Source organism: Anopheles coluzzii, chromosome 2 (assembly GCF_943734685.1).
Source record: "Anopheles coluzzii chromosome 2, AcolN3, whole genome shotgun sequence".
NCBI classification, from domain to species: Eukaryota; Metazoa; Arthropoda; class Insecta; order Diptera; family Culicidae; genus Anopheles; species Anopheles coluzzii.
The window spans coordinates 45,326,012-45,338,384 of NC_064670.1; the positions used below are offsets into that span (position 1 = coordinate 45,326,012).

Here is a 12,373-nt window from a genome sequence, read left to right on the forward strand (position 1 = left end):
GAAAGAAATCAAGTTCGTTTGCGTCGGCCTGGACAACGGACAGGAGGACAAACATTTAACGTGCACGGCAGGGGACGTCCGTCGAACTTTTCCACCTGATACGAGACTTCGATCTATCTAACAAACACGCTGGTTGTTTATTTTGTTGCCCTGGGTTACCGTAGCGCACCGGTGCGTGACCGAGCAAGGGTATGACATTCGGCGAGCAGCTACCAGACATTCGATGTAGGCCATCGATAGTGGAAGGTCTCTGTAGAATCGGATGCATTTTCTCGAGTGTACTTTAGTGACATTCTTACCGTGAGACAGTAAAGATTTACAGGAGAGAAAGAGTTAAAACAGGTTAATAAATTGTGTTCTTCAAGGTACGTTTCTGGTTTGTAGATTATTCGATATATTGGCATGGAAAAGTGATGCAGTGTATCTGAAATTATAGTGCGTTTTCGGTTGATTGCGGTTGTCGGTCTAGCCCTGCTGGTATCAGTGACTTATTGATTAACCGCAACAGGATAGTCAGTCCTACATTTGGAGAGCACGGTCCATATGGGGCTTGAAAACATGATGAACATATTGTTAAGACGCATGCCGACTGTACTATGGAAGCAGACCAAATGTTAATAGAATCAAGTTAATTGAAGTTAATTTCTAAAGAACAGTCAATTGTCAAGGAAAATCCTGAATCTTCTATTTCTGTGTTGGACATTCCATAATTATTATCTCGTACGAGCTTAAATGCATTAAATCATCCTAAATCAACCAAACAAAGACTGTCCCAACTGAGTGTGTGAATGGCAGGATCTGCTAGCACGCTCCAAAACGAATAAGAACTCTCAAAGACCGAAAATAGATTTTCTCAATCGATGTCGACCCCCAAGCGTGCTCTCCTCACTTATGAATCGCTTCTGTCGCCCAATCGGTCATACAATAGGGTCATGGTTTGCGTGACTGACCCTACCTTTGTCTGCCGTACCGAGGGGTGCGACGAATAACAACCCCACCTCATTTTCTCAACCTGGTCGTCCTGGTCCGGTGAACTTGCACGTGCGTTTGGTAGTCGTGTCCTCGTTCGGTAGCGAGAGTGTTGCGTGTTTGATCCCTGCCTCCCCTGCATGTACACGTTCAAATTATCATTTTTCAAGGATAAATTCTTGCATTTTATGTTTTGTCCGGAACTTCGTAACGACGACCCCTTTCGCCCGGTTCCGGTTCAATCGCCGTTTGGTTCGTCCGTTACCTCGTTGAAGACAAGGGTGGTGTGTGGGTCCGTAATGTGTTGTCCTGTTTATAACTTTGTTTATTTCCCGCAAGTCGAGAGAAACTATTATTGATTTTCTTCAACTTTGCGGTATTGTTCGCGTTTTTCTTCACTCTAGCAGCAGCTGGTCTTGTTTGTTGACTGCTTCCCACGTTCACAGGACAGGCACAGCGACAAACAAAAGCTGCAGATGCACCCGTGAGCTGTTCGAAACCGTTGCCAGTGGGTGATTTGAAATTGATTGGCCATTACACGATCGTTTGCTTTTGTTGGCTGTGAAGTATCGGTACATTGCAGGAGTCGTACAGAGGTACCGGCTGGAAGGAACTGCACAATGTATTCTAGCACCGTTTCGGACGGCAATGGAGCATTGTTCCATTGTTCGGAACTGACGCCACGTGCACCCTATCGGAGAGAGTTTGATGAGATGGAAGCTCGCATCCGGAAGTGGTAAGTAGCAGCAATATGGCAGCCTGTTTATGCTAATGCAACTGCATGGTAATGTAAACGAATGTACCGCCGGCAGTGAGCGACAGCGGGCAGATTTGGAACGACAGTTCGAGGAGCTAATGCGCGAACGAACCGAATGCGAAAAGGCTACGGTGCGGGCGATGAAGCAACGGCAACGCCGTCAGCAGGAGGCAGAACGACAGCGAGCCGAGCGGAACGAGAGCATTCTTCGAATGTTGAACAAGATCGATCAACAGGCGGCTTCGCTGGCGGCGAAAACGGATCGATTGAAGATGTTAAAGGTAGATTGGGTGAGGGATTGCCAAGCAATAACCGTTTCACAACCATCTGTTTTCCCCTTCTTGTTCAAACAGACACAGTACGAAATGTATCTGATGCGTACCTGGTCGACATCTTCTGGACCGGCATTACCGGCCGCTTACGGTGTTCCGATGATAACGGCTCCTCCAGTAATGCTTACGCCACTGCCCCAAAGTCCAGCAAAATCATCAACGAAATCAGAATTTGTCCAATACCTGTCCGACCTGACGCATCAGCAAACGGCCAGCATAAACCCAATTCCACCGCCGATGGCTTTGAGTAACTACCTTGCATCACAACAGAAACCGTACGGAATGGCATCTACCTACGGAGCTTCACTAGAGCGTCCATATTCAAGAGTGTATACCAGTAGTGCGCCAATTGAGAATGACTGTTTGATGGTGAATAGTGGTGCCGGAACGTCGAAAAGCACCACCGTCGGTGGTATACAGGCGAAAAAGTTCGCAATGTCCAACGAAGACTTTATCCGCTACATCGACAGTGAGGTACTGAAGGAACCAATACCGACGGTTAGCATCGTTGCACCTTCGCCCGTTGAATCGGATAAGGTAAAACAGTCTGGTGGAGCATATCTTGAAGATGCTACTATGAGTGAAGATGAACCGGTAAGGGAAGTGGCGAATAAGTTGGAAGAATTCAGCATTTTGGTAGAGCCAGACATTAGGAAGGATATAACGGAGGAGCATTCTAAAGAGGACATTAAGGTGGTGGCAGAGATGATTGAAAGTGGTAAGAAGCTTGAAGATTTTTTAAAAGACGAATTAAAAGTAATAACAGCTTTTTCTTGTACTGTTATTTCAGATCATCAAAATATAAAAACTCTTGAACCAATTCAACAAGAGAAAAGATCTATGGAATTACCTACATTGGTTGAATCTATTAAGGACGATAATGAAACGAATGTAGATATTGATTTCAATTCGGGAAACAAAACATTACATGATATGCCAGATGATCGTACACATAACGATATTCAAGAGATACTTCAGGATTCTACAGCACCACCTGGTAATGACGCTGTAGTTAATGAAACAGCCAATGAAGACTATCATCAGACAATTCATCAGGAAGAGTACAATGAAACAAATTACGGAGCAGAGTTTGTACCAGCGAATACCAATGCGGATTATGATGAAACAACTCCTGCCACAGATCAGCATTTGTACACTACTGAGCAAACAGAACATGAACCATACGACAATCTACAGTATGGTCCTTCAAATGAGACAATATTAAATCCTGAAGAGGCTCCTGAAATGGATCCGCAGCAGCTTCCACAACCGGTACAACAGTACGAGTCTAGGAATCAACACTGGAACACGGCGCGACAAGCGTTACGATCGAAAGCACTTCCAGTGTCATCCTCCAAGCCTCCATCGCCTGAAACGGGTGTGAGTGATCATGTAGCCCCTGATCTTCAGCAAGGAATGACCACGACAGAATCAGCTGAAACATGGAGGATGGATCAGGCAGATGTTCAAGCACCGTACGAAAATACTCAGCCAAACACTGTCACACAGATTGATGAACCAAATGCTGCGTATTCGAAATACGGGGGAGAACCGAGTGATGCTTACTACCAAACGGAACCTGCTGCAACTGCTGCTGTCCAAGACGGTGGGGAACAAAATCCCTCTTCCACCGATCAAGCATACATTAACGGTGCCATGGGTCAACCAGTAGAGTACCAACAAGACGATGGACAACAATCAGCTGCCTATCAGTATGGGAACAGTCAGGATCCTGTTGCTTATCAGGAAGGTCAGTATGTCGAAGGAGGAACAGCGGGCGAGTCACAGTATCAGTATCAAGAAGGGGTTGATCAAACGGGCAACGTGTATGCGACGCAGGAGCAATATCAGGATCCGAATCAGCAGTATCAGTATGATCAAAACGCACAGTACTATAGCGATCAACAAGCTTACGATGCACAGTACTACAACCAAGATCCACAGCAACAGGAACAGCAACAGCAACAGCAGCAGCAGTACTATATCGATGAGTCAAACCAACAGCAGATGGATCAAAATCAAGCAGAACAGCTAAAACCGATGGACCAATTTGTTTCTCCAGAACAAAACGACCAACCATACTACCCATCTGATGGACAGTACGAACCTAACACTCAAAATGCTGAACCAACTCAACCAAACCCTCCTGAGGGTGGTGATGTGACGGTCCCCAGCTCCCTAGAACCACCATTGGCCAATGCACAAACGGTTGAGACATCGGCCGTTATCGATGCCACGTTGCCGAAAGACAAACAGGAGAAGAAAGCTTCCGACGCTATAGTGCAACAGGCCACTCTCGAGCAAAAACCCTCCAGAAAGGAGGGAGCCGATCCGGGATCCGATGCGCCAACGCTGAGCACCGTCAACGATGAGAGTGATTTTGATTTCTCCTCCCAGTGATAAGCACGCGGGTCGTGTTTGCTCAGAGCTTTAGCCGCTAATTGATGATAGAAATCTATCCTGATTGTTTTGTGTAGCAAAGCCCTTGGTCTATAGAAACATGTGGGCTTTCGTTCGGAGCTCGTGCGCTCAAGTACGTCGTTTCCTTTGCACCCATGATAAAACACTTCAATCTTTAATACGCACCCTTTGGAGCACGCGCTTTCGAGGTCCAACATTTAAAGGACGGTCCGCTTTATTACGGCACGCTGTTGGGCGGGATGCGTATAGTCATGTTGTGGTTAGTGCTGTGTTCAGTGTACCTGGTGATCGTTCCGGTAGTAACGGCCAATGGCCGACTATCCAACAACACGCTGCCATTGCATTATGATCTGCACCTAGAGGCGACGGGTCTAGGGCTGCACGATTACACCTACCGGGGCAACGTGTCGATACGGATTGCCATCGTTAGTGATACGAACGAAGTGGTTCTACACAATGTCGGCAATACGTTAGAGTCGATTTGCTTACGAAGATGTCGCGATGGGGAAACAATATCGCACCAGTTGCTAGAGAGCGAACCGGCAAGTGAACTGTTGCGCATTCGTACCGATCGAATCTTGCGCCGAGCGGATGATCAGGTGATTACGCTCACGATCGTGTTCCACAACACGCTCGGTGAGGATCGGATGGGCTTCTACCGCACGCAGTACCGTGGGGCCAGGCGCATTCCCATGGCGGTAGCTACGACACACTTTCAGCCGAGCTATGCTCGCCTAGCATTTCCGTGTTTCGATGAGCCGGGCTTTAAAACCACCTTCCAGATAACGATCGTCGCGAACGGTAGCCATTTGGTAGCTTCCAATGCACCGATCGCAACGGTCACCTGGTTGCAGGACGGTCACAAGGCGGTACGGTTCGAGCGTACTCCTCCGATGCAAACGTACCTCGTAACGTTTCTGATCGCAAACTTTACGTCCGTCCACACGGTAAGTCCTTCTGGAGTGGAGATCGGTATACTGGCCCCGCCGAAGGATGAGAAATCGCTCCAATTCAGCCTGCAGGTGGCAACGGCACTGATCTCGAGCTTGGAAGAGTACACCGGACAAAGCTTGGGCCTGCAGAAGCTAGATCATGTCGCCATTCCACGGTTCGGCAATGCCATGGAAAACTGGGGCCTGGTCGCGTACGATGAACAGTTTCTAGTGCTTTCTGCGAAAGCTCACCGTCTGCAGCGCGCCCAAGCAGTGCTAACCATCGGACACGAAACGGCGCACCAGCTGTTTGGCAATCTGGTAGGCCCTGCGTGGTGGTCCTACCTATGGCTTAGCGAAGGTTTTGCAACCTACTTTGAGCTACTGCTGGGAGCCGACGCATATCCGGAACTACTACCGCTGGAGGAATCGTTCGCCGTGCGGCACATGCATCCAGCACTGATGGCGGATGCGTACGAACAGCATCCGCTTACGGTGGAACCACTTTCGGCCAATACGCCCGAAATCGAGACACTGTTTGATACGATCACGTACAGCAAGGCGGGCTGCATTCTGAGAATGATTAACTGTTCCATCGGGGAGGAAGCGTTTCAAGCGGGCGTCCAGAACTATCTCGAACAGCACCGGAATGGTATCGTAACGCCGGAAGATCTGTACGCGAGTTTCTTCGTGCAGCAGCGGAAGGACGAACCAACGGTCGAGCAAATGTTCCGCAGCTGGGTAGACAAACCAGGCTATCCGGTGGTGACGGTTGAGCGTCTGAACGGCTCTTTCGTGCGGTTTCGGCAGCAGCGTTACCACAACCAGGAAGTGACCACCCAGGATATTACCTCGCGATGGTTCATACCGATCACGTACTACACCAACAGCAGCCTGGGGCAGTATGAGTATCAGCCTGCGTTTTGGATGAAAGAAACCGACCAAGAGCTGGTGCTCCAACTGGAAATGAACACGCAGGATGTTCTGGTGGTGAATCCGCGCCAGATCGGGTTCTATCGGGTGGAGTACGACGAGCGAGGTTGGAGCAGTATCGTGGACAACCTTACCACCCTACCGTCCATCATGCAGGCAAAGCTGATCGATGACGCGTTCGTGCTGGCACGGGCCGGTCTCGTCGGGTACGAGCTCTGTTTGGAGATGCTGCAGGAGCTCGCCACAAGCCCCGACCCGGTACCCTGGTTGATTGCGATGGCGGAAGAGAACATTGGCTACCTGCAGCGGGTCCTGCAGTCGGCAGAGTTTGATCGCTTTTTGACAGGATTTGTGGGCGAAATGTTTGATCTTGCCGGGAACGTGGGTCGCACGTTGCTCCAATCCCAAGCGCTGGACGTGGCCTACGATTGGTGGTCTCGCTTAGCAGCAAGCTTTATCGAGAGCAAACGTGAATCCAGCATTCGTCCACGTGCCTGCCTGCCAACACCCGTGCAGGAGGTAGTGCAGGCATTGGTTTCGCCCGACGATCATGTACGGGAGCGTCTTTTCGTCCGATTAAAGTGTCTGCCGAAACAGTCGAACGAACCGTCTGTGTTGCTGCTAGCATTGGAACGAATTCGAGCAGCGAATCTGCTTACCCCCGGCAAACTGTTTGCCGTGCTGGAGAGTTTGATTAAATCCGACCCGGGGCGGTTTCTGCCACCGAGCGTGCAGTTTCTTTCCAGCGTACCGCCGGAGGAGGCCAGCCCGGTAGCGGACCGCTTCCAGCGCTTGTTAAATCTTATCGTGCACGAGGTCACTGACCGTCGCCAGGCGGCGCAAGTTCGGAGGCTGATGGTGAAAAATTCGTCCATCCTGCCGGCGAACTTCCTGCCGCACGCCAGCACCGTGATGACGTCAACTATCAGCTGGCGCATGAAGCAGGTGCCGAAGTTAAGGGAGTTTGTGCACGATTCCCATATGGCCAGCATTTACGAGCGGGAAGGGCACCAATAGGGCCAGATTTTATGTAGGGTAAGTTGGAGGGGTTGGAGGGGAAGGTATGGGTGGGCAGGTGAATTAATGAAGTGTGTTTTGTGCTCCTAAAATGGGAATGCTGTGGATAGGGCGCGCTGTAGGGCAGTGCGTACGTGAAATGGGGGAATAGTTTTGTAACACAAACGCGGAAATTATTTGTGTAAAGCTAAGCGAGTTTTGTAAATTTAGTTTGTTTATTTTTTATGAAATAAAATGGATTTAAAAATTGTAATTAAATGAGTTGAATTAATCAAAAAAAAATTGCACATTTTGTTTCTTTATCTAAAAAATGTGATTCATTCTGCGAAAGATTTGTCTCATCCTGAGCAGTTATACAATTCCGGTATCCACTGTGTGTGTGTGGTTTTATTTTTGTCCGGCGCCTTTCGCACCTCCAATTCCGATGGCTAATTTATGTGTACCGTTTCGATTAGCCCGGTGTGTCGCCGTGGGTCGACCACGGATCCTTATCCTTTCGCACCATTATCGCAAGCAGCAATACAAAACAAAACAAAACAAAAATCACACCACATAGGTCACACACCACCATCAAGGGCTGACCCCGCGTGGGCGGATGGTTTGGTGCCACGTGCATCAAAAAAAGGGGAAGCAACAGCAAACCGCCACCCAACCCCTCTTCTTAACGATCTGCGCACGGCGAATGATGATCATTACATTAGTCAATAGCAATGGTACACGGACCGGTGGTCTCACCTATGTATGGAAGTGTTTTCGTCGTCATCGGATGTTATTTTCCAGGAAGTGAGATGATGCATCGACCAGGATCACGGAGGGACTGGCAGAAATGGTGGTCGGACCAGGGGGCAGGAAGGATCGGGATTGCAGTATAAAATCGGTACGCCCTGCCAGTGGACATTCTCATTCGCTGGTGGACCGTAGACCGTGCCGTGTGCCAGTGCCCAGAAACGTGTGGTTGCGCATTCAAGTGTTCGCGGTTTAGTGTTGGCGTACAGGCGTGTAACAATATAGTTGTGTGTGTGAGAGAGAGATAGAGAAAGATGACCGTGGAAGGGCGTGCTCGTTAAGAGTGGTCGCGGTCGGTGGTGAACGTTCCGGAATTTCCGTTGGCGCGTTAAGAAGCGTTCGGGCAAGCAGTGCGGACCAAGCTGGCAGGGGTACGGTGCGCCAAAATGTGGCTACCGTTGGCGCTGTGCGTGCTGTTGGAGTTTGCCGACATTGTCAGTGCATCGGGCGGGCTGGACGATGCGCTCGAGGTCACGTTCAGCGAGCGTACCCGTGCCGACTGGGAGAAGGTGTGGCACCAGGAGAGTCATTCGCGCTGCCGGGAGAAACTGATACGCCATCTGTACTGGGCCTGCGAGAAGGACATTTATCGGATTTCGAGACGCAGCGGCGATGGCAACGGTAACGCCGGGATGGTGGAAAAGCGTACGAGCATGGTGGACGAGGGCCCGCTCGTGCCGTACCCGTGGGCAATTGATCGCGAGGTGGCGTACGCGTTTCTGCGTACCCGGCGCACTGGGAAGCGCCGATCGGGCGGGTCAATTACGGCGGAGTGCTGCACGCGCACCGGCTGCACCTGGGAGGAGTACGCCGAGTACTGTCCGTCGAACAAACGCTTGAACCAGTATCGGCGAAGGAAGTAATAGGCGGTACTGGTGGGCCAACGCGAATGTATCCGTGGTGATGGTGAGGTCTTTGCCGGTCGTGGATTTGTGACGGAAGGCATGGGATGCAGGTGGAGGTAGAACGGGAAGATTTCTCGGTATTCTTGATCATCGTACGCAGCAGCATCGGTTGTATATTGCAGCACATTTTTTGTTTGTATTTGTAATGTGAAATAAAGGAATCCGCACTATACAAACAGAAGAAAAATGGTGTTATTATTTAAATGTAGGATTTTGGGGTGGGTAAAGGTAAGCATTACCATACGGCAGGGTGGAAGTGGAAGTCGTCAGATTATTCATCGTACAGTGAATATTTCAGTCATTGGTTTTTTTATTCAATTTTTTTTTATCTTATCTTCACGTTATTTAGTCTTTTTCTTTTCTGTGGTCATTTCACCCCCGTTGGTAGTGAGGAAAGACACTTGGTAAGACACCCAGAAGTATAACACACCCACCGCACAGTACACACTGGTGAGTAGCAGCGGCAGGAAGGGTAACCGTTCCCGCAGTCCTATCGCATCGTGCACAATATTTTCGTACACACAAAGCACGGAAAATCCGGCCAGGTACAGGAACTCCACCGTGCGAAAGAACGTTGCACGATGAATGAGCTTTAGCAGCAAAACACTGACCGCGGTGTACAGTGCGTGCAGACAAATCTTTACCAGCGTAAGTTCCGGTTTAAACAGCAGCGGAAAGAGCGAATAATGTGCGACGATGCCGAGAAAGACGGCCCACCGGGCATCGTGCTGGTTGGCGATGGCAAGCAGGGTCAGTGGAATCAGCACCATCAGGATGGCTTTCTCGTGCACATGCCAGCCGAAAAGGAATGAGGTACATCCGCACATTACGATTGCTCGGGTGAAAGAGCGGCCAAGTGACACGCTCGAGGTGGAGGGTTTTAGTGTGCAAAGCTTGAGCAGGACGGGAACCATTGCCAGCCCGGTCAGGGCAAACGTTACGCCAGGAGTTATGGACGGCAGTACGGTGTGGTCGAACGTTTGCACCAGTCCACCGGTGCTGGATGCTTTGGTCACTTTTCCTAGTGCCACCGCCAGTGCCTTATCGGCGGTATTATACAACGCCCAAAAGTTCGGTGCCCAGTAAGCATGCGTGAGGCCACGCTTGAAGGGAAACAGTCGGGAAAGGACCTGCAGGAGGACCGAGAAAGAAAGGGGAGGGTGATAAAGTAATAAATTCATATTAGTACCGCGGAGCAATTAATGACCATCTATCGAAAGCCAGTCGCCTTACCTGTGGAATGTGCTCGTAGAATGGACCGAACGATATTAAACACACGCCCAGCACGATGGTGGCAAGTTTGATTAGTTTTACCGCCGCCCGGCCGACGGTAAAATCGCGCAAGCAATAAAACCGTAGCAGATAAACAACATAAACAGGGGCGACGTACATGAAGATGTGCTTCAGGTTAAGCAGCACCGCAAACAGCAGGGCCGACTGCAGGGGTCGGTTTTCCATCAGTGCACCGATGCTGAGAAGCAGCACGCCGAACAGGAATCCATTGTACTGAAAGTGGATGTGGTCCACCATCAGCAGGCCGGCGTTACCGAGCAGCAGCGCGCCACCGATGAGCAGGGAGCGGGTCGGATTGACACTGCCGGCGCTTAGTGCCCGCAGGCAACGGCGCACACCGAGCGCGTAGATCACGTCGGTCAAGATGACCGAGAAGCGCTGGAAAACGATCGTCTGCTCGGAAGCGTAGTTGAGATTCTTCACGTCCAGCATCCGCGGGTCGAACGATTTGGCCACCTGTGACAGTAGCCACTCGAAGTAGGCAAAGAAGGGCGGATAGTCCAGCGTCCATTCGCTCGTTTTCTCGTAGTACCATCGCGAGAGCGGCAAGCTGTGCGTGATTGCCAGCCAGTTCCGGTGTACCTCAAAGTCGGTGGACCGGCTGTAGGGGTTGACGATTGAAGAGATGTTTTGAGATTCCTGTGTGTACGTAGTTGTACGCGTACAAATGGATTGAAAATACTTACTAGGCTGGGATGAACAGCAGCTTTACGCCCGAAACGAGTAAAAATATGTGCCAAAACATGGCACTGGGTGGTCGGGATCGGGCAAACGATAACGGAATAGGTAATGAGGACAGTTTTTGAACTTAATTTGTAATCATCACCACCGGTTTCGTAGCGATTGCCAACACCTCACAAACAACAACAAAAGGTAAACAGTGCCAGCTGTCAAACGTCCCGTCAGCTCAGTGAAAAAGACTATGAACAGATGTTCGTTGGATGGGACTGTTTTTATTTTAAGAAAATTAAATAAAAGAAAGGATTTTGATGTGCATTTGAAGATGAGAAACGAAAAAACGCATTACCCGATAGAATCGTACTTTATATAAAAATACAATCTATGCGTTTTAAGATAATATTTCAGTAATATTAGTTACGAAAGGTTAGAAACGCTTGAAACGCTTAATACGTTTGAAAGGGGAGCGTTGGACTATGGCTCCGTATGAAGTCAAGATGACTTATGTAGGTTAATTTATTCAAAAATAAATGATTACAGAAGGCTGACAACCAATGGGATAAAAAATGAGACACCTTGTTAAAAAACGGTAAAACAGTAAAAGAAAAAAAAGTAGACATTGTTGAACAATTTTATTTTATGATTTTATTAATGGACTTAACACTCGGATATAATTTATCGTTTTGTTCGAAGGAATTGTAGTTAGGTCAGTGATTCTCATCTATTCTCTCTCTCTCTCTCTTCCTCTCTCTTTTTCTCTCTCTCTCTCTCGCTCTCTCTCTCTCTTCCTCTCTCTCTTTCTCTCTCTCTCTCTCTCGCTCTCTCTCTCTCTCTCTCTCTCTCTCTCTCTCTCTCTCTCTCGCTTGTTGGTCTGCTCACGATAGAGAACGTCGACGTGACATGGCCCGGTCAACAATCATTCTCCTGGATGCACCTGATCCAGCCATTGAGTTTACTGTGCTCCCCTGCGCCTTTTGTCGAACTGGGGATTGCTGTCGAACACCTTCTAGGTGGGTCATGAGTCCGGCGTCCTCATGACATACCCCAGCCATCGTATCCTGCCAGCCTTTGCCACCGTCAGGATACTCGGTTCGCCGTACAGCTCAGCAAGCTCGTGGTTCATCCTTTTCCTACACGCTCCATGCTGGAACACACCGCGAAAGATGATCCGGAGGATGCGTCGCTCAAACACGCCCAGAGCGTTTGCATCGTCCACTCGGATGGTCCAGGACTCGTGTCCATAGAGGACCACCGGGCGAATCAATGTGCGATGTATCTCACATTACGTGCGGGCTTGAAGCCCATAGCATGCCCGATTCCTCTGAATAATGCGTCTCCGGATTTCGCTGC

At 49.5% G+C, this 12,373-nt stretch overlaps 5 protein-coding genes across 6 annotated transcripts in view; 4 read left to right on the forward strand and 1 right to left on the reverse strand.

The window, feature by feature from the left end:
* LOC120949101 (uncharacterized) overlaps positions 1 to 12,373 on the forward strand; it is a 252,172-nt gene that overhangs the window by 177,864 nt on the left and 61,935 nt on the right. The window lies entirely within an intron of this gene.
* Positions 59 to 4,803, forward strand: LOC120948616 (GATA zinc finger domain-containing protein 10). Of its 2 annotated transcripts, XM_049607775.1 has the most exons (5): positions 59 to 365; positions 1,377 to 1,705; positions 1,782 to 2,007; positions 2,080 to 2,776; positions 2,849 to 4,803. In XM_049607775.1, the coding sequence occupies exons 2-5, from the start codon at positions 1,590 to 1,592 to the stop codon at positions 4,456 to 4,458; spliced, it is 2,649 nt and encodes an 882-aa protein (XP_049463732.1). In that variant the 5' UTR covers positions 59 to 365; positions 1,377 to 1,589; the 3' UTR covers positions 4,459 to 4,803. The 2 variants fall into 2 exon arrangements, with proteins under 2 accessions (XP_049463732.1, XP_040221079.2); XM_040365145.2 differs by having other exon boundaries at positions 2,080 to 4,803.
* On the forward strand, positions 4,677 to 7,619 carry LOC120948613 (glutamyl aminopeptidase-like). Its single transcript, XM_040365142.2, has one exon. The coding sequence runs from the start codon at positions 4,719 to 4,721 to the stop codon at positions 7,359 to 7,361; it is 2,643 nt and encodes an 880-aa protein (XP_040221076.2). The 5' UTR covers positions 4,677 to 4,718; the 3' UTR covers positions 7,362 to 7,619.
* Positions 7,700 to 9,249, forward strand: LOC120948615 (probable insulin-like peptide 7). The gene has a single exon (XM_040365144.2). It carries the CDS (start codon positions 8,534 to 8,536, stop codon positions 9,008 to 9,010), a length of 477 nt encoding a protein of 158 aa, XP_040221078.2. The 5' UTR covers positions 7,700 to 8,533; the 3' UTR covers positions 9,011 to 9,249.
* LOC120948614 (probable dolichyl pyrophosphate Glc1Man9GlcNAc2 alpha-1,3-glucosyltransferase) lies at positions 9,345 to 11,220 on the reverse strand. Its single transcript, XM_040365143.2, has 3 exons — positions 11,032 to 11,220; positions 10,286 to 10,946; positions 9,345 to 10,182 (listed from the first exon to the last, which is right to left on the reverse strand). The coding sequence occupies exons 1-3, from the start codon at positions 11,088 to 11,090 to the stop codon at positions 9,394 to 9,396; spliced, it is 1,509 nt and encodes a 502-aa protein (XP_040221077.2). The 5' UTR covers positions 11,091 to 11,220; the 3' UTR covers positions 9,345 to 9,393.